General features: G+C 61.9%; 2 protein-coding genes across 8 annotated transcripts; one reads left to right on the top strand and one right to left on the bottom strand.

The window, feature by feature from the left end:
- The first annotated feature begins 11 nt into the window (after positions 1–11).
- Positions 12–15,909, top strand: CDC45 (cell division cycle 45). 7 transcript variants are annotated; one of them, XM_005903262.3, is made up of 20 exons: positions 12–1,049; positions 1,162–1,221; positions 2,532–2,624; positions 3,994–4,131; positions 4,934–5,080; positions 5,777–5,832; positions 6,266–6,314; positions 7,053–7,114; positions 7,555–7,605; positions 7,818–7,937; positions 8,183–8,314; positions 8,449–8,547; positions 9,122–9,280; positions 12,250–12,388; positions 12,460–12,543; positions 12,860–12,978; positions 13,277–13,353; positions 14,333–14,482; positions 14,658–14,723; positions 15,755–15,909. In XM_005903262.3, exons 1-19 carry the CDS (start codon positions 999–1,001, stop codon positions 14,720–14,722), a joined length of 1,851 nt encoding a protein of 616 aa, XP_005903324.1. In that variant the 5' UTR covers positions 12–998; the 3' UTR covers position 14,723; positions 15,755–15,909. The 7 variants fall into 7 exon arrangements, with proteins under 7 accessions (XP_005903324.1, XP_070241788.1, XP_005903325.1 ...); XM_070385684.1 differs by having other exon boundaries at positions 780–1,049; positions 8,165–8,314; positions 14,381–14,482; XM_070385683.1 differs by having other exon boundaries at positions 780–1,049; positions 8,165–8,314.
- Positions 15,910–18,099: 2,190 nt separating this feature from the next.
- On the bottom strand, positions 18,100–19,391 carry CLDN5 (claudin 5). The gene has a single exon (XM_014480625.2). It carries the CDS (start codon positions 19,277–19,279, stop codon positions 18,623–18,625), a length of 657 nt encoding a protein of 218 aa, XP_014336111.2. The 5' UTR covers positions 19,280–19,391; the 3' UTR covers positions 18,100–18,622.
- Between the last annotated feature and the right edge of the window lie 262 nt (positions 19,392–19,653).

The following is a 19,653-nucleotide window of genomic DNA, read 5'->3' as shown; positions in this document are numbered from 1 at the left end:
GTGCGAACCAGGGGACGCTGCGCAAGCAAGCGCTGCCGAAGCGCGAAGATCAAAAGCCCCTCCGGCGCGAGCGTTCAGATACGCCTTCCGCGATTATTTACAATTAGGCCGATGGTGTCCCCTTCCTGACTAATTGGGGGGCCAATGCCCTTACTGCCTGCACTACCCAGCTCGCAGGCGGAGCCCCCGAGGATGCGGCCGGAAGTAGGCCACACTTCCGCTCTGAAGTAGGCCGGGCCCCTTGACATCCTACGCCGACGCCCTCTTCTGACGTGTTGTTGTTCAGTCAGTCTGGCTGAGTCGCGACCCCCACAGGCTGCAGCCCTCCAGGCTCCTCGGTCCATGGGATTCTCCAGGCAAGGATACTGGAGTGGACTGCCATTTCCCTCTCCAGGGCTCGAACCCGCGTCTCCTGCTTGGCAGGCGGGTTCTCTACCAACCGAGGCACCTGAGAATTCCTGAAGTGAAGTGTAGTGAAAGTGAAGGCGCTCAGTCGTGTCCGACTCTTTGCGACCCCAAGGACTGCAGCCCACCACGCTCCTCCGTCCATAGGATTTCCCAGGCAAGAGTACTCGAGTGGCTTGCCATTTCCTTCTTCAGAGAATTCCCGAAGCGTACATGAGTTTAATTTGTTGCGAGGTTTCTTTAACCTGGAGATTCCAGTTGGAGGAGGGGAGTGGGCATTTTTTATCCCCCCAAAGTAAAGTGTACGGAGCGTAGGGTTTCTGGAGAATCAGAGTCGCACCGGACTTGCGCGACCCGCAGTGCGTGCAGCCTGTGGAGGACGCTCCTCTAGGGGCCGGCCGGAGTAGTCCTGTCGTGAATGGCGGAGCATAAGTGTCGCTCCCAGCGCGGGCCAATCAGAAAAGCGGAGAGGCGGGGACCTGAGTCGCGATTGGCTGTCCCCCGGGGCAATCGGGAGAGCCCGGACTTGGCGGGAGTCTTGACGGCTGCCAGGCTGGCCGAGTCCCATCCCGGGGTGTCCAGGTGCCGCGGTCATGTTCGTGTCCGACTTCCGCAAGGAGTTCTACGAGGTGGTCCAGAGCCAGGTGAGCCCTTCCTGGGCTCCGAGACTGGGGGAAGGGACGAGGGCGCGCGACCGTGGGGGCAGGAGGGGCCGGGGTTCTCGGGGCCGCTCTCAGCCAGCTCTCCCCCCGACAGAGGGTCCTTCTCTTCGTGGCCTCGGACGTGGACGCTCTGTGCGCTTGCAAGATCCTTCAGGTGAGGCCTGCTGGCTGGGCCGGCGAGGGCCGCGGGGGACCGGGGGCAGGCGCGAGGGGTGGACCGGGGCGGGAGCTCGGCCTGGGGCGGGGACTCCCGCCAGGTTGCGCCCGGGTTAGGTGGGTTAGAGGAGAAGCCGGCAGAAGGCCACAAGCTGGGCACAGAACGGCTGCGTTGGAGAGACCGGTAGACCTGCAGCGCCTTCTCACCGTTGGGGTTCGAGGCAGAAGAATCTGACAGTCGAGGGCACTGGGGTGTCATCAGGGATTCTGGAGATACTGACTCCTTAATCTAATAGGAAAGAGCGTTGTTGTTCCGTCCCTCAGTCGTGTCCGACTCTTTGTGACCCCATGGACTGCAGCACACCAGGCTTCCCTGTCCTTTACCTTCTTCCGGAGTTTACTCAAAGTCATGTTCTTTGAGTCAGTGATGCCATCCAACCATCTGATCTTGTTATCCCCTTCTCCTGCCTTAGATCTCGCCCAGCATCAGGGTCTTTCCCAATGAATCAGCTCTTCTCATCAGGTGGCCAAAGTACTGGCACTTCAGCATCAGTCCTTCCAGTGAATATTCAGGGTTGATTTCCTTTAGGATTGATTGGTTTGATCTCCTTACTGTCCGAGGGACTCTCAAGAGCCTTCTCCAGCACCAGAGTTTGAAGGCATGAATTCTTCAGTGCTAAGGAAAGATTGTTGTTGTTCGGTTTTAAATATGGTTCAGGGCTTCCCCGATGGCTCAGCAGTAAAGAATCCACCTGCAATGCAGGAGACGTGGGTTTAATCCCTGGGTCAGGAATATTCCCTGGAGCAGGAAATGGCAACCCACTCTAGTATTCTTGCCTGGAGAACCCCATGGAACCTGGCAGGCTACAGTCCACGGGGTTTCAAAAAGTCAGGCCTAAATGACTGAGCATGTGGCCACACAGGCAAGGTTTATAGGAGCTTTGGTCAGGCCCTTGGGTCGGGAACGACTCACCAAAAACCTGGAAACAGCGAGTTTTTCAGCAGTGTGTTCCTTTGGTGATGTTCAGCAAAACTGAGGTATGGCTCAGTGGACTTTCATGTTCCCATTACCTCCTTGCTGACGTCAACGTTCACTAACCTTACGTTAGCATCTGTTGTCTCTCAGCCCATCTTTTTTTTCTTGTAATGTGCATTTGATGGACAGGGAGGCCTGGCGTGCTATGATTCACGGGGTCGCAAAGAGTCGGACACGACTGAGCGACTGAACTGAACTGAACTGAATGTGTGTTTCAGGATGGATTGCAGACGTTCTAAATACAGTAGGCTTTGAAAATTCTCTCTCTCCAGGCCCTGTTCCAGTGTGACCACGTGCAGTACACGCTGGTTCCAGTTTCTGGGTGGCAAGAACTTGAAACTGCATTTCTAGAGCATAAAGAACAGGTATGAGAGACGCATTTGAGAATATTGGGCTCTATCTCTCAATTGGCAACTTCTTAACACTGAGCATTCTTTCTCTTTCTACGATGGTGCTTCCCAAGTGGTGCTGGTGGTGAAGAACTCAATATTTATACAATGGCTTGTGTGTATTTCTAACTATCGACTTTCTTAGGTTACACAGAAGAGAGAAGTGAGCCCTGTGTGTGGTGACTTACCGTCCAATCGCAGGGACAAAATTGACAACAAAAACAAGATCGTGAATAAGGACAATCTCTAGCTCTGAACCTGTGTTTAGACACATTTCACTCTCAGGTGCTTGGAATTTGGAAGGTTGTTTCTGATACAGCCTGGTTAAAATTACTTTACATTAGATCATTATTTCACATTTATTTTTCCAAGAAGTGTATCCCAGTTTCCAACTGGAAATTCAGGAACATACTTTCTCCCTTTGGAATTTGGGCCATAGAGACCAGGTCTCTTCTCAGCTCTACATGGAGCTATTATGAGAGACGGGACGTCTGAGACCCCACCGCCCCCCGGGGAGGGGCTGCTCTCTGGAAGAGGGTCTCAGAGTTTCTGGCTGCAAGGAGGACTGTCTGGCAGAGACAAGTCCTCGCCTGGTGCTCCTGTCATCATGAGAGGGATCTATGCCAGATCATATTTACAAGGAAAGAGTTTTCTGTAGTGATAGGATGTAACAAAAAGCTTTACTTAATATTTAGTGTTAGTTGCTCAGCTGTGTCCCACTCTTTGCAACCCCATGGACTGTAGCCCGCCAGGCTCCTCATTCCATGGGATTTCCAAGGGAAGAATACTGGAGTGGGTTGCTATTTCCCGCTCCAGGGGATCTTCCCGACTCAGGGATTGAACCTGGGTCACCTGCATTGTCAGGCAGACTCTTTACCATCTGAGCCACCAGGGAAGCCCGACTTAATAGTCAGGTACTTGTTAAATGCGAGCTACCTCAGACTTGCTGGAATCTGACCGGGTGCATTGCTGCCAGGACAGAGAGGAGTCTGTCGCAGAAGACTGGGTGACAGGTCGGGAGGGACCCCGCTATGCATTTGAACTCTAGGTCTGCCCACATCTTCTGAACCCCATGCCTGAGGCCAGAAGAGATTTGGCCTTTGCCTACTCCTCGTTGGCAGGACAGTCATGGTACCTGCCTCACAGTGTCATCCTGGAAATGAACTTGTGCATGGGGTTGTTAAAGCACTCGGCACAGGCCAGCTGTGGCCATCTCTGGAGCCCCTTGCAAGCAGGGCCTCACCGTGCATCGGGCTGGATGAGTCCCTGCAGGACTCAGGCCTGGTGCTGAAGGCAGATGGCCAGCCCCGTGCGCTTACTCACTGCGCCCCTCTCCTTTGTCCAGTTCCGCTATTTCATCCTCATAAACTGTGGCGCGAACGTGGATCTGTTGGATATCCTCCAACCCGATGAAGAGGCCGTGTTTTTCGTGTGTGACACTCACAGGCCAGTCAATGTTGTGAACGTGTACAGCGACACCCAGGTAGGCCGGACTCCCCGAGCTCTCCTGTCCGTCTGTCTGTCCCTTTCATGCCACAGCGTCAGGCCTGGTGTTCTTGGCAAGGCATGTGTCCATCTTGCCTATAGGGGCTGGAGCAGCCTGAGGACAGGCCCTGGTCTTGTCCACCTTTGATGAGAAACACGTCACCTCCCTCAGAGGTGCTCAGAAGGCATGTGTGGGACTCGCTTGACCCAGGAGGCACAGGGTCCAGAACCTGCTCCGAGTGCACTCCGAGCTCAGGCCAGCCAGCTTTATTGACTATCCGGACCTCAGAGGCACCTGCCCTCTAAATGGGGCAGGACGCTCCCTGGCTGCCCGGGTGGTGTGGGGTCCAGGACAGTCGTGTGGGGCCCGGTGAGCCTGGCATGAGCTCTCTGAGCCGCCCGTGGGCACACACCCACAGTAGCCTCAGCCCTGAAAGCCTCTCACGAAGGACCTCTTTTAGGGACAGGACTTTTGCTCGCTGCGAGGTCACAGGTCTCTGTGTCCTTGGTTGGAGGCTGAGGTGCAAGGTGTTCATTTTGTCGGCTGAATGTGGGCCTAAGAGGGAGTGTTTTATCCAGACTCCCAGGCTGCGATTCATGGGGTCGCAGAGAGTCAGACACGACTGAGCGACTGAACTGAACTGAAGTGACCTCGGAGTCGTTCCGTCTGCAGGCTCCGTACTCTCTGTGTACTGAGTGGGGTGCAGATTCGGAAGATAAGACTCTGGGAGAGAAAACGTGTGACGGATAGTTTTCCATCAAGGAGAGGGGAGGTTGATGGCTCTGTGTTTTAATCATAGATCAGATTGCTCATTAAACAAGATGATGACCTTGAAGTTCCCGCCTATGAAGATATCTTTCGGGATGAAGAGGAGGATGAAGAACACTCGGGAAATGAAGGCGATGAGGGGTCAGAGCCCTCTGAGAAGCGCACACGGCTGGAGGAGGTGGGTTTGCACCTTTCACCACAGTCTTAAGGAGCTGGTCACTCCTGAAGGTCAAGGGTCAGCCCAGAGCCTGTGGGCCCAGGCAGAGCTGGAAGGCAGAAGGTTGGGCACTGACTCTGGGCAGAATGTCTATTTGGATCTCCTGCCCATTTTTTTATTAGGTTGGTTTATTTGTTTGTTTTTTTTTAACTGAGCTGTTTGAGCCCTTCTGACCAGCCTGGGAGTCCCACAGGCGTGAGGGCAGGGTACAGGACACCACTCGGCACTGTGAGGAAGGTCAGAGAATTCTTTGTTAATCTACCAACAAAACCTGGGGGTTTTACATAATAACCTTCACCAGGTGTACAGTTCCGTGAGGTTTGACAGACGTATGAAGTCACGAGATAGGGAGGCGTTCCATCACCCTCCAGAAGGTCCCTCGTCAGGACCATCACGTGCCATTATACACCAGTTCTGACGTCACTGCAGATCACATGCAGGTGTCGGAAGTGAGCTGAAATCGCGTGTGCACCTTGCCCGAGTCCCCAACGGTGACCTGTCAGCCCCTGAAGTAGGACGCGGGACACCGCTGTCACCACAGAGACCCCTGCTGGCTCCCCCTCCCACCCGCTGGCCTGCCGTCGGATCTGAACCCTCCCAGGCCAGGGCTGAGCTCCTGGCTCTTGCTCAGCCCTCTGTTCTCTTTGTCGTGGTCAGGAGATCGCAGCGCAAACCCTGAAGAGGAGGCAGCGGAGAGAGTGGGAGGCCCGGAGGTGAGACTGCGTCCCGTGGCGGGAAGGCGGCCAGCAGTGCCCGTCTCTGCTGCACGCTAGGGTCATGGCTTGCGTGAGTGCCTCTTGGCCGGCGCCTGCGCCCCTCCGTTTCACTTCTGGTCCCGAGAGGGCCAGGCCGGTCCCCAGGTCACCCAAACACACTGTCCATTGGGGGTGATGCCCTGGTCCTTTGGTGTCCTAATTTCTAAGTATAGATCCTTCTGTTTACAAACTCTCACAAATCGGATAGATGGCAATTGTGTGAAACATCTCGTAGGCAAAAGAAAGCGTATAAAAGAAACTTAAGTTACCCAGACTTCCTTTTCACCCTGCACATCGTGTTTCTTGGGTGCCTTGGGATTTTAGCATCTTCCCCAGTGTTTTCTTCCTGTTCTGCTCCCTGGTGAAGCCCCGGCGTCTTGTGTCCTTACAGGAGAGACGTCCTCTTTGACTACGAGCAGTACGAGTATCATGGGACGTCGGTGGGTACAGACGGGTGCGGGCACGGTCCCGGCCACACTATGGGGGCCACCGTCCTAGAACAGGAACAGGACGGTGCCTCCCAGCCCCGCAGCCGCCTCTGTGTGGCCAGGGGGAGGGCTGAGCCTCTAGGCCTCTCCTGGGTGAAACGTCACTCAGGCCAGGGCTGCCCGAGGGGTGGCAGCTGTTGTTTCTGCTCATCGTGAGGACACTGAACGGGCCTGTTCATCTGTGCAGGGGGCTAGGACTCTGGGCTCGCACAGGCCCTTCAGTGTCCTTGTGTCCTGGGACGAAGTTTGTACGAAAGACACATTGTGTCAGCTTGGGGTCGCTGAGCACAACTTGGGACCTTGAGGAGCCCCAGAAAATAGGTTTCCAGTGAAGCATGCTGTGTCTAGTCTTAGAATCTGGTCCTGGGGCCCTGACTCTGAGCCTGTATTTCCAGAGCCCTTGTGTGGCCGGGGCCCCACTGGCCTCTACAGGACGGTCCTTCTGAGGCACAGGCGGGCAGTCTGGCCGGGAACAGACCCCCGGCCCCTCAGATGCCGGACGCTCCCTCGGAGGCTAGCCTCCTCGGAGCTGCTGAAGGAGACCTGGAGTCTCAGGGCAGATGGGTTTTAGGGCTCCCAATCGGACCCTTCTCCCCCACCCCAACTCCGTGTGGGACATTGGGGCCCAGGCAGCGTGGGCTTGGCCCTACCCTGAGCAGGACCACCGGCCTCGGCCCGTCTCTTTTGTAGGCTGCCATGGTGATGTTCGACCTGGCGTGGCTGATGTCCAAGGACCTGAGCGACATGCTGTGGTGCGTGGGCCCCTCCGAGCAGTCAGGTCCCCTGCGGCCGGGCCGGGCCCCTGCCAGTGCTGGCGGCAGCCCCGTCCTGTACTCGTGCAGGGGCCTGGTTTCCTTCCTGACTGTGGCCCTCAGCGCACACAGACTCGGGGGGGACAGTGGAGTGTCACGGGCCCAGAGGGTCCGGGGGTGGGGCCTGGCTGTCAGCCCTTCCCAGCTGACCGGTCAGCCTTGCTGCCCAGCAGACTTGAGTGTGAGGTTTGAGCAAGCCCACGTGCTGCCTGGCACCTTTGCAGCCCTGGTGGGTGGTGAGCTCCAGGGCAGGGTTGCCCATGGGCCGCCTCCAGGTCTGCTGGGGGCCTGGTGCAATGGAGCGTCTGGGTCAGACCCCACTGGCCGGAGGTGCCTGCGAGTGCCACTCGCCCGTTCACAGCTGTGTCCTCTCCCTCCAGGTGGGCCATCGTTGGACTCACGGACCAGTGGGTGCAAGACAAAATCACCCAGTAAGGGCGCGTCCCCAGGCTGCCTGAGGTCGGCTGCAGCGGGCTTGCCGTAGGGGCTAGGGGGCCGCGTCCCTGCGGGGGCCTTTGAGGAGGGGCTGCCGTGGGCCTGGGTCCAGTCATGTGTGGCCTTGTGTGGACACTCAGCAGCGGTGGGGGGTGCTTGCCCCGGGCCCGGTGGGCGGGGCGGCGAGCCCAGGTGTGCTGTCCTCCAGGGTGAAGTACGTGACCGATGTGGGCGTGCTGCAGCGGCACGTGTCCCGGCACAGCCACCGGCGTGAGGACGAGGCGCACGCGCTCTCCGTGGACTGCGCGCGCATCTCCTTCGAGTACGAGTATCCTCTGCTGTGTTCAGGGGCGACCCGTGTCTTAGGCCGGCCGGAGCTGGAGACTCCCAGCTCCGGGTGTGGCCACAGGGTCCCCTTGATCTCGCTGTGCGTCCACCCCTCCCAGGCTCTCTGTCCGGGTCAAGTCACGCTGAGGTCGGGGAGCCCCAGGGCCCCGGGGCGGCTGGTGGTGCAGGTGGCGGCCCGGGGCGGGGGCGGCTCACGTGCGGCTGCAGCTCCTTGACGCGGCCCAGCCTCCGCCTGGCTCTCTACCAGCACTGGTCCCTCCATGACAGCCTGTGCAACACATGCTACACGGCGGCCAGGTTCAAGCTCTGGTCCCTGCACGGGCAGAAACGGCTGCAGGAGTTCCTCGCAGATGTGGGGTGAGTGTCCCCGAGGCCCCGCCCCGTGGCCCCCCACCCACTCCACGGAGCCCCGAATCTGGTCATTCTGGAGTGTCCAGGCTGGAGTGGCGGCCAGGGTTCGCGCCTCCTGTGACCAAGCGCCCCCTCCCCAGTCTCCCCCTCAAACAGGTGAAGCAGAAGTTTCAATCCATGGACGTCTCCTTGAAGGAGAATTTGCGAGAAATGATTGAAGAGTCTGCAAATAAGTTTGGGTAAACTCAAATTTCTATGGATTAAACTTTGTCAGGGTTTCAGTTTTAGCCACGTTCTGAAAATAGTGCAGAAAATGAGAATACGGAAATAATTGGGACCTTCTCTTTGGGTTAAAAATAGAACCTCTTAAAGTACCTGAAAAGTCTAGAATTGGGGCCGAGATGCAGACGTTTGCAGTCGACCCGGCCTGTCTATCTCTGGACTCTGGGATCCCCCTGGGGCCCGGTTCAGACGAGGTGTGCCCAGCGCATCTGCTGGCCCTGCCGGAGGGCACGGGCCTGGCTGCTCCTGGCGTCCTGGGACACCCCACCCCCTGCACACACACAGCCAGCTCCTGCTGCGCCCCACAAGCTGACGGCCTGGTGCCGGGCGCTCGGCATCCCTGCTGCGGGGCTGGTGTGCGGGCCTCCTGCCCTATCTGTTCTCAGACCAGAAGGGCCGTGCCGTGAGAATCTGTGGGGGCTGGCGTGGGGGGGCGGTGACGTCTTGCGGGGGTGCCAGCCCTGGAGCTGGCCCAGCGCAGGCCGCTCTGGGCACACGCAGACGGCCGCTACATCGCTTGCCCCGCTGCAGCATGAAGGACATGCGCGTCCAGACTTTCAGCGTCCACTTTGGCTTCAAGCACAAGTTCCTGGCCAGCGACGTGGTCTTCGCCACGATGTCGCTGATGGAGAGCCCCGAGCACGGCTCCGGGACGGACAGCTTCACGCAGGCCCTGGACAGCCTCTCCAGGTAGTGGACATGGCCGCGGCCCAGCCCCACCGGCCACTCCCGCCCCCGTCCCGCCCTGCCGCGGAGGCCCTCACGCAGGCGTGACCAGGGACTCGGGAGACACGCGGCCGGTTTCAGGGGGAGTGCTTTCCTTCCGTGTGATTCTTAGATTTCTCCACTGTCTCGCCTCCCGTGCCTTTTTGGGCGCCTCTGTCTCTTTTAGTCCAGTCTTCTCTTCTGAAGTGTTTTCCTTCTGTTTCCGTTTCCCTGTCCCACTTCCTGAGACGCACCGTCTTTAACTGTCTTCTGACTTGTTTTGAAATAGGACGTTAGGGTTCTGGGCCTCTGAGGATGCGTCTTTGTAGTCAACCTTCCTTCTCGAGAGCGAGGCCGTTCTCCTTGTCCTTTCTCCTGTGGGTGACTGTGACCAGATTGGGCCATTTCTCGTGTGTTGCGCGTTCAGTCTTCCTGACTGTTTCGGGGGGGCTGCCCTGGCCCCTGGTCGTTGCCACGACTGCCGCGTGGCCCCTGCGGCCTCGGCCCGCAGCTGCCTGGTCTTCTGTCTTCCTGAGGCCTCCGCTCCTCTGCCGCCGCCCTGATGCTGACACTGCGTCTGCTGGCCAGCTGGGGGCCTCCTCCCCCTGCGCTCGCTCACGGGCAGCGGTGTTGCTCCCTGTGTTCCGAGTGTGAGTCTTAGAACCAAAGGTCACTGGTTCTACAATGTCATTGCTCCATCTTTATCTAGGAGTATGGGAAAATCCAAACACTACTGTCGGCCGTCCCCACCCGTCTTAGAGCCGATGGGCCAGCCTCGGCCATTGTCCGCTGACTTCCTGCCGCAGCAGAGCGCTCAGCCCCGTCTGTGTGCCTTCCCCCCGTCCAGACAGTGCTGCCCCGTTGTTAGCTCCTTCTTAGCTTTAGCATCCTCGCGTCTTGGTCCTCTCTCCCAGGTCGTGAGGAAAGGTTGGCAGCGTCCCTCGTTTTCCCCTCCCCCGCCCCTCTCTCGATGTGAAAATGCTTCCGTGTGTTCACCTCTGATAATGCTGAGTCGCGGGGCAGAGGACCGAATGTGAGCTGTCTCACCTGTGGCTGTAGCTGATTCTGAGGGATGAAGCTCAGTGAACAGTGGTTCGTGGTTGGGCTGATAAAATATCCCAGAGTCTCTAACGCAGGGCGGGTGTGTGTGTTACTCTGCTGCTGCTGCTGCTGCTAGGTCACTTCAGTCGTGTCCGACTCTGTGTGACCCCATAGACGGCAGCCCACCAGGTGCCCCCGTCCCTGGGATTCTCCAGGCAAGAACACTGGAGTGGGTTGCCATTTCCTTCTCCAATGCATGAAAGGGAAAAGTGAAAGTGAAGTCGCTCAGTCATGTCCGACTCTTAGCGACCCCATGGATTGCAGCCCACCAGGCTCCTCCGTCCATGAGATTCTCCAGGCGAGAGTACTGGACTGGGGTGCCACTGCCTTCTCCATTAGTCACTCAGTTGTATCCAATTCTTTGTGGCCCCATGGACTGTGTCTGGCCAGGCTCCTCTGTCCGTGGGATTCTCCAGGTCAGAAGACTGGAGTGGTTGCCATTGCCTCCTCCCGGGAACCTTCCTGACACAGGGGTTGAACCCGCGTCTCCTGCTTTGCGGGAGGATCCTTTGTCGTCTGAGCTACCTGGGCGGTGACCACATTCCTTCCGGCCGTGCAGCTCTTTGTTTTCCCTGGAGCCTCCTTTACCACATCCGTTCCCAGCTCTCATCCCCGAGCGCCTTCTGTCCAGGAGAGCCTGGGGCTGTGACCTCGGCTCCAGGCCACCAGGCCTGCTGTCGACCACCCAGACAGTGGACCAGGGCGGCCGGGCTCCTGGGCTGTCTGCACGCCCTCATTCTGCAGGAGTGTTACTCTCAAGCGGCTCTTAAAGAAGGGGCTGCTGAGGGAAAGATTCTGTGCCCTAGCACGTCTGACGGCGTCCTCCACCCTCATTTGGGTGCTGGTCTGGCTCGTGCAGAATTCGGGGTTCCTCCCCGCCTCCTAGCTGCTGAGGTGCTGAGGAGCGGTCCAAGCCGTTTTGGTTCTTGTTTCTCTGTAAGTGCACCCCAGACCCCACCGGAAGTTCTCGGGACCTTTTTCAGTTCTCAGCGTGCAAGAGGTCTGTGGTGCGTGGGGTGGGCTGAGCTTTCGGGTGAGCCCGAGGGCACGCTTTTGGACTTTGTCTTCACTGTCCCCCTCCCCCCAACATGTCTGTCTCTCGATCTTCCTAGACCCTGGGAAGGCGCTCAGCCTCTCAGTCTCGGGCTTGCCTTCTGTCTCCCAGGTTTTGGCTCATCTGTGTGAGGAGCTCTTCTGGACTTTATCCTATAGCCTTCAGGGGAGCTCTTTATGTGCTGCAGCCATCATTCTTTCCACAAACACGTCTCAGTTTCTGATTGTTCCATGTTCATAGCATCCTGTTCTTGGTTTATGAATGTATTGCCCAAATTTCTCTGAAGACACCAACTGGCCTTCATTTTAACCATTCTTCTGGTTCCAGATTATGTCCAGTCTCCTCTAAGGCTATGTTTTCGGGCCACAGGTCTTTCTCAAGTGTCTGGTGCTCCTCAGTCACCAGTTCGGGGGTGCAGGGCGGCGCTGTGGAAGCCCAGCAAGCCCAGGGTCTCTGGGGATGATCTGCAGGTGGAAGGCACGGCCTCGTCTTGGCAGGCGGGAAGCCAGTGTGGCATTTCGGGGTCCTCACCTGCTGGGTATGGAGGTTCTCTTGAAGACCTCACTGCTCCACAGAGGGGAAGCCCCCTTGGAGTGGGAGAAGGGGCGGGGTCCCTGGTACCCCATGCCTCCCCGGCCAGAACCCTGCAGGTCACCTCGGCTGGCTTCCAGTCTCCTGTCCTCTGACGCCAGCCCCTCCCCGTGACGTCCATCCCCGTGGATAATCACTGTCGCTCCTTCTCACATGGGAGCCGGGCGCCCCTGCGAGCTGTGGCGCCACCACGTGTCTGCCGTTGCAGGGGTAACCTGGACAAGCTGTACCACGGCCTGGAGCTCGCCAAGCGGCAGCTGCGTGCCACGCAGCAGACCATCGCCAGCTGCCTCTGCACCAACCTCGTCGTCTCCCAGGGGCCCTTCCTCTACTGCGCCCTCATGGAGGTCAGCTCCCTTGCGCGCGCACCCCCGCCAGGCGCTCCGGCCGCCCCTGACCGCACGCCCTGCACCCACAGGGCACCCCGGACGTGGCGCTGTTCTCTAAGCCCGCCTCCCTGAGCCTGCTAAGCAGACACCTGCTCAAGTCCTTCGTGTGCTCGGTGAGGGTGGGGGGCCTCCGGGGCTGGGGTCCTGTTGAGCAGAGGCAAGTAGGGGAGGCGTGGGCCTGGGAGGACCTCCTGGAGGAGGTGACAACCACGTGAGGACCTGGAGCAGTTGCGGGGGGAGCAGCCGGGGCCTGGGAGGGCCTCCTGGAGGAGGGGACAACCACGTGAGGACCTGGAGCAGTTGAGGGGGAGCAGCCGGGGGCCCTGGAGGCTGGGGCGGTGGCTTGGGACTCGGGCATCTCGGGGCTCCCGGGCGCTGGGGACGCTCACCCGGGCACAGGCCATGACCGAGGTGCGCGTCCCCCGGCAGACAAAGAACCGGCGCTGCAAGCTGCTGCCCTTGGTGATGGCCGCTCCCCTGAGCGCGGAGCAGGGCACCGTGACCATGGTGGGCATCCCCCCAGAGACGGACAGCTCAGACAGGAAGAAGTGAGTCCAGGGGCCGGGTCCGGGGGGTTCCAGCCTCAGTGCCAGGCCGGGGACGGCCTTCTCCACCTCGGCCCCAGCGCCCTGCGCCCCCCTCCCCTCCCCTCCCCTGGCCCATCCCACCCCGCCATGTGTGCCTGGGACCCCACCCCACACACTCTGCAGGGCGTGGGAGGTGCTGGGGGCATACCCGCTCGAGGGCTGAGCAGGGCTGGGCTTGGGGCCGGGGGGTGGGCAGCGGCCATCCAGAGTGGCCTGAGGCCCTGGGTGGTAGCCAGCGAGCATGCCTCTGTGTCCCCAGCTTTTTCGGCCGGGCGTTTGAGAAGGCGGCAGAGGGTACCAACTCCCGGGCACTGCACAACCACTTTGATCTCTCTGGTGAGCGTCCCTGCACGGCGCCCGCGAGGCGCCCAGGGCCCCTGCCGGCAGCCCTCCTACCTTGGGCCTGCGCCGCGGCCCAGCCTCACGGTCCAGCCTGAGGCCACTTCCCCGGAGCCCCAAGGCTGCCCAGCAGAGGCTGCGGGGGCCAACCCTTGGGAGCTGCCAGCGTGCACACCACCCGCAGCCTCTGAGCGCCAGGGGGGACAGGGTCACGTTTGGCCCTGTCTGCTGTCTGTCTCTCCGACGTGAGGGGCTTCACCGCGGTGCAGTGAGCCCAAGCCGCTGTAATAGAGCAGCACAGTGGGTGGAGGGGCATGAGACCACGGAGATGGACTCCTCCCCATGCGGGGGGCCGGCTGGTCAGGGTCTCGCAGGGCTGCTCCCCCGAAGCCCCTCTGCTGGGTGTGTAGACGCCGGCGTCCCCTGGGTCTGTGCTCTTCTCTTCCACAAGGGCTTCAGTCAGACCAGCTCAGGTCCCTCCGTAGTGACCCCCAGTAATCTGGTCACCTCTTTAAAAGCCCACTTCCACGGACTTCCTTACTGGTTCAGTAGCTGAGAATCAGCCTTGCAACGCGGGGAGCACAATTTGAAGCCCTGGTTGGGGAGCTGGGAGCCCACATGCTGTGGAGCTGCCGGGCCATGTGCTCTGGCGCCCGTGGGTCACAACCAGAGATCCCTCAGAGACAGGCCTGACACAGCCAAGCCCGGCGGCGCAGCGGGGAGGACCCTGCCTGCCGGTGCGGGAGACACCAGAAACGAGGGTTCGATCCCAGGGTCGGGAAGCTCCCCTGGAGGAGGGCGTGGCAACCCTCTCCAGTGTTCCTGCCTGGAGAATCCCACGGACAGAGGAGCCTGACGGGCTACTGGCCATGGGGTTGCAAAGAGTCAGATGCAACTGAGGCCCAAGACCTGCCTTCCCCCTACAGCCTCTGGGGTCTGGAACCGGCATCTTCCCAGCAGGCCATTCTCGTTGCAGCCTCATGGAGGCGGTCCCCCCAGCAGCAGCCCCCTCCTCCCATTTCAGACCTGAGACCGGAGGTGGTGCTGGCCGGCTGGCAGGACACCCCGGCTTCCCCAGGTTGGGGCCTCCAGGGCGGAGCTGCTTGGCTCCCCCACGCCCAGGCAGGTGGGTGGCCAGGCCAGCCTGCCCCTTCTGAGGGCTCAGCAGGCCGCGTGGGGCAGAGTGCCCAGGGAGCCAGGCGCGCATGGAATGTGGGGGGTTGCTGCCGGCCCGTGGGAGTCAGTGGCGCCCCTGGCCGCCCCGGCCCCATTCCAGCGGTGTTTTCCTTTCATTAATGCAGTGATTGAGCTGAAGGCCGAGGACCGCAGCAAGTTCCTGGATGCGCTCGTGACCCTGCTGTCCTAGGGTGAGTCGGGCAGGCTGTGCTGGAGCTTTGCCACAGAGCCCGGCTTCTCATGCTCAGGCGGGGCCCTGCGGAGACGGGCACAGCGCCTTCCCCCGGGGCCGCCTGCCCCAGGCTAGCAGGGCCGCAGCAGGTGCGCTGAGCGGGCTGAGCTCATTAGGCTCCTGGAGTCCCTTCATGGGGAGCCGGAGTCTGCCCTGCTCTGGCCACTGGGTTGGTCAGGCCCTGGGCTGGGACCCGCGGGGCATCTGTCAGCACAGACTGACAGCCCAGGTGCTGCTCGGCTGCCCCCACCGCAGCGCCCCAGGGCCCTTGGGAGATGGGCGGGGCCCTGCTCTGTCCAGTGAGCCCTTCAGCCCAGGCCCCCCGCGGCAGAGGCCCGGCCCAGCCCCGCCCTGAGCCCTGGCTGGGACACAGGCCCCGTCCTGGCTCCGGAATGGGTGTGGGGGTCCCTCCTGCGGGCCCAAAGTCTCCAGCCCCTGGTTCTCTGCTGACCTCAGGGCACGGGAGCCCCACTGGCTCCACTGAGAACAGTCTGGGGCCTCCGGGACCCCAGCCTCTCTCGGGGGGAGCACGGGACTTGGGATCAGATTTGGGTCTTCTGTGAAGTCTGTGGGGGACCCTCACCAGGCTGTCCCTGTGTCCTCATCTGAAACAGGGCTGACACCCCTTGGGCCTGGAGGGCGGGGCCTCAGCAAGGGCCCTGGGGGCTTGAGTCAAAGGTTCCAAGTGCGGGTCTCTGCAGCGGGGCGGGCACTGGGGACAGGCCCTTCCCTGCAGCCGGCCGAGTGATGACATCGTGCCCGTGTGAGCCGCACGGAGCCCGGGTGGGCCAGCCCTGGGCGGGGCCCACAAGGGGAGGAGGTGCTGGGCCAGGTGGCCTTCGGGGTCTCAGGCAGGCGGGCGGCAGGGACCCCCAGCCGTGAGCGCTGGGCTGCTCGAAGCAGCCAGCTGGCCGGAAGGCTTGGTCGCTGTCTGATCCGGGGAACCGTTAGAACTGTTTACATTTATTTTTTCTTTTCTGTCTTTTCCAGAGTTTGATTTCTTCAGCAGTAACCTCCTTCTCCTTATTTGTGTTGACTTGCTGTTATTTAGGTTGTAAGTTATGGACATGGTTTTAGACGCAGAGACAAGGTTTTTAACGGAATAAAATGGCGCCTTAATCTTGGGTCTGGTCACAGGGCCAGCACTTGGTTGTTCCCTGAGCCTTCTGTGTCCAGAGGGGCCTTGGTCCTGTGTCCCAGGCACCCTGCTGCCCAGCGGGAAGTCCACGTGGGGAGTGACCTCGGGGCTCCCTGGACAGCCGTGGGTGGAGCCCCGGCCCCCAGCGCCCGTGCTGACCGCCATGGTGCCAGCAGGACCACCCGCTCTAGCTTCCGGCCTCTTCCTCTGTCCACTGGCCTCAGACCCATGCTCTTGACTGCGCACCCGTCCAGGCCCACCCTCCACTCACCCCAGCACCTGTCTGCCCAGGCACCCCCGCTTTGCGGCACCCCGGGTGGGGACTGAGCGTGAGGCCCAGTTCAGGAAGGGGGGCCGAGGGCCGCATGGTCAGCGTCAGCCCTGTCCCATTATGGGAGCTCCAAGCTGGGTGGCCTGCAGGTCTGAAGCCGTGGGCTGGGCTGTCCCCAGAGCGCCCGCGCAGGTTGAGGGTGGCCAAGGGTGCCCCCTCTGCCTGTTGGCGAGGAGACCATCCTTCACACACATGGCTGACACTCCGGCCTCTGCCTGGAGTTGAGGGCCCAGGGAGCAGGCGGGCTGGAGGAAGCACAGTGGTTTGGGCAGCTGTTAGGTTGGTGGGAACAGCCCGGAAATCAGGTCCAGAAGTTGAGCGTGGGTGGGGGGGCGTCTCTGGGGGGCCTGGGGGAGGGTGGTGGGCAGTGCGGTGGCTGCCCTGGGGCCACGGCTCCTCTGGAGGGGAGTCTGCCCCCTCCCAGGAGGGCTGGAAATTCGCCCTGATCGGGGTGGGGATGGCAGCCTGGCCCCCGGGGCCCCACGCTCCCCACCCTGGCCATGTGCAGGAGCCAGGGCTGGGCAGCGACCATTCGGGGTCCCGGTGGGGGCCTGGGCCTGCAGTCAGCTCAGCAGTGTCCACGGGCTGTGCCCGGCGCTGGTGGGGCCCTGTGGCCAGGGCAGATGGGCTGAGCCCAGGACCACACACACCCCGTCCTGGGGGCTGCTCCGGGTCAGGCCCAGGTGGCGATGCTACGAAGGCTGCTGGGGGCCTCCACCCGGGGGCCTGGCCCTCTGTGCTCTTCCCGCTGGGGGGAGCTCGCGCCCCCAGACAGTCAGCCTCCCTGGAAGTCCTGGGACTCAGGGCCAAGTTCACAGCAGCTGCCCTGAGCCGCCGCCTCATGTTCTGCCCCTCCCCACGGGGCAGCCTGGCCAGGCCTGGGAGACTCCTTGCCTCGGGACCCCAGGAGCCTAATGAGCTCAGCCCCCTCAGCACCCAGGCCTCCTGGATGTGAACTGGGGCAGATGCCACACCCTCCCCACTGGTGGGTCTGGAGCTCCTCCAGCAGCCCGGATCCCATCCACTGTCCTCCTGCCCCGGCCTTTGGCAGACGGGGAAAATGCATTAATTCAGAGTGCTTAGAAGAGGGCTGGAAGCACTGAGATCTTGGTGGGTGTCATAGGTCTGGCCCACTCTGCCATTGTGGGGTGCCCACCCAAGGCCTGATTATGGCCAGCACCGGCTCCTGGGGGTCCCACCCCCAGGAGGAAGGACACCGGGTACACCCAGCAGGGGCTGACATGGACATGCTTACGGCTGGCCCAAGTCCGGGCTGGCTGCCAGGACACCAGGGTGGGCGCAGGCCTCTGCAGGGAGTCAGGGTGGGGGGCTGGAGTCCAATCTGTGCAGCCAACCACCAGGGCCTCCTCCCCGTGGCGTCGTGGCTGTCGAGCTGCAGCCCCCTCTCCAGAGTCCCTCTTCCCGCTGCGCCTTGGCAGCAGAGACCTCGTCAGCGCCGTGCAGATGCCTGCCCGTGGGAGTGATCCAGGGATGGCTGAGCCCTGAGAGGGCAGGTGGGAAGCATCTGCCTGGTGGTGCCTCGCACCCAGTCCCCTCAGCAAAGCCAGCAGCCCTGGCACTGCCTGCATCCCAGGACCCCCCACGCCTGCTGGGTCCACCTGCAGCAGCTGCTTGGGTCTGCCTCAGCCCCTGCACCCACCCCTCCCCCGGGGACTCAGCAGTGGCCCTGCTGGCGGCTGTTTCCACCCAGTGGGAAGGCGACCAGATGCCAGGGGACCTGAGAAGTGGCCGTGAGGTTTCCCAGTTCCCAGAGGGCCAGCCTTGCTTATTGGGAAGAAATCGGGTAGGTGGGCGGGTGAAAGGGGTGGGCACAGGGAGTGACGACAGAGGACAGGACACAGTGGGGAGGGTATCCAGACCGTTTACTAAGCAGAGTCGCACACCCCCCACAAGCTGCGAAGGTGGGCAGGGTCCCGGCCCCACACCCAGGATCTGGCGTCTGTAAGCCTCGCCTGGCAAAGTCCAGGGGGTGAGACAGGGAGGTCCAGCCCGTGGGTGTCTAGTCCGGCTGTAAACGTCCCTCTGGCAGTCCAGGCTGGGGCCCCTGGGCTCAGTCTGTCCCTCTGAAATGTGGAGCCCCTGGGGAGGGAGCGGGTATCTCCAGTCCAGCGCCCACACAGCCGAAGGAACGCGCGCCCAGCCCATGTGGTGGGGCCAGGACCGCGCAGGAAAGTCACTGCTAGAGTCCTCCCGAGCGCGCATCGCCGTTGCGGGGCAGGGCGCAGCCCAGGCTGGCCGGGCGGCGGGAGAGGACGGGCCGCTGACCGGAGTCCAGTGTGGGCGCGGAGCCCCGAGTTACGGAGCCGGCGCGCGGCACACCCCAGCGGAGGCCGATCCCCCGACCGATCCTCCCTCTCGCGGCCCCGCCTCAGACGTAGTTCTTCTTGTCATAGTCGCCGGTGGCCGTTGGCCGCCGCGACGCCGAGTACTTCACCGGGAAGCTGAAATCCGGGCGGCCGGTGCAGACCCAGGCGCCGCAGCACACGAGGCCGCCGCCGCACATGAGCAGCGCCGAGGCGGCCCAGCCAATGTAGAGCGCGGCTCCCAGCTCGTACTTCTGAGACATGGGCACGGTCGGGTCGTAGAACTCGCGGACCACGATGTTGGCGAACCAGCAGAGCGGCACCAGCGCCAGCAGCCCGCAGAGCGCGTAGAGCGCGCCGCCCGTGAGCGCCACGCGCGCCTTGGCCGGGCCGGGGGCCACGCAGGTGGTGCACTGGGCGCCTGCCAGGGTCACGAACAGCGCGACGAGCGCCAGCAGCACGGCGCCCACGGTGAGGGCCCGCGCCGCCTGCACCTCGGGGCTCAGCGCCAGCACGGAGTCGTACACCTTGCACTGCATGTGCCCTGTGCTCTGCACCACGCACGACATCCACAGCCCCTTCCAGGTGGTCTGCGCCGTCACGATGTTGTGGTCCAGGAAGGCCGTCACCTGCCACATGGGGAGCCCGCACGCCAGAATCAGGCCCACCCAGCCCACCAGGCACAGCACCAAGCCGAGAATCTCCAGCGCCGCCGACCCCATGGCTGGAGACGAGACGCGCGCCCGACGGCCCGGGGCCTCGGGGCGCGCGCGGCTCACTCGTTCAGTCTCCAGGCCTCGCGGCACCGCAGTGCAGCCTCGGGTCTGCCGGCGCGTCTGGAGGGGCTTCCCTTTTGAAGGTTCGGGGGCGGACTCTGCCCCCCGCCCGGCCCTGCCCCTGCCCCGGGCAGCCAATCCGCGCGCGGCCATCTGTCCGCAGCCAATCGCTGGCACCGCCGGCAGCCGGAGTAAGAGAAACAACTGCGCCCAGGGTAGCCGGGTAGCCGGGTAGTGGGCTGCGGGGGCGGGAGGAACAGCTGTCCTGGTCTCTGCCGAGCCCATTCGGGGGTGGCCTGGGGTGGCCGCGCACGCTCCGC

This window comes from Bos mutus, chromosome 17 (genome assembly GCF_027580195.1).
Source record: "Bos mutus isolate GX-2022 chromosome 17, NWIPB_WYAK_1.1, whole genome shotgun sequence".
Taxonomy (NCBI): domain Eukaryota; kingdom Metazoa; phylum Chordata; class Mammalia; order Artiodactyla; family Bovidae; genus Bos; species Bos mutus.
The sequence above is the reverse complement of the archived record's forward strand: the minus strand, read 5'-3'. Positions and strand labels throughout refer to the sequence as shown.

Excerpts from the sequence above, each read along its gene's own strand:
- CDC45 (XM_070385683.1), top strand. The coding sequence starts at position 999 with ATGTTCGTGTCCGACTTCCGCAAGGAGTTCTACGAGGTGGTCCAGAGC. Across the intron at positions 1,222-2,531 it reads GCGCTTGCAAGATCCTTCAG|GCCCTGTTCCAGTGTGACCA; the intron begins GTGAGGCCTGCT and ends CTCTCTCTCCAG. Across the intron at positions 8,548-9,121 it reads GAGTCTGCAAATAAGTTTGG|CATGAAGGACATGCGCGTCC; the intron begins GTAAACTCAAAT and ends GCCCCGCTGCAG.
- CLDN5 (XM_014480625.2), bottom strand. The coding sequence starts at position 19,279 with ATGGGGTCGGCGGCGCTGGAGATTCTCGGCTTGGTGCTGTGCCTGGTG.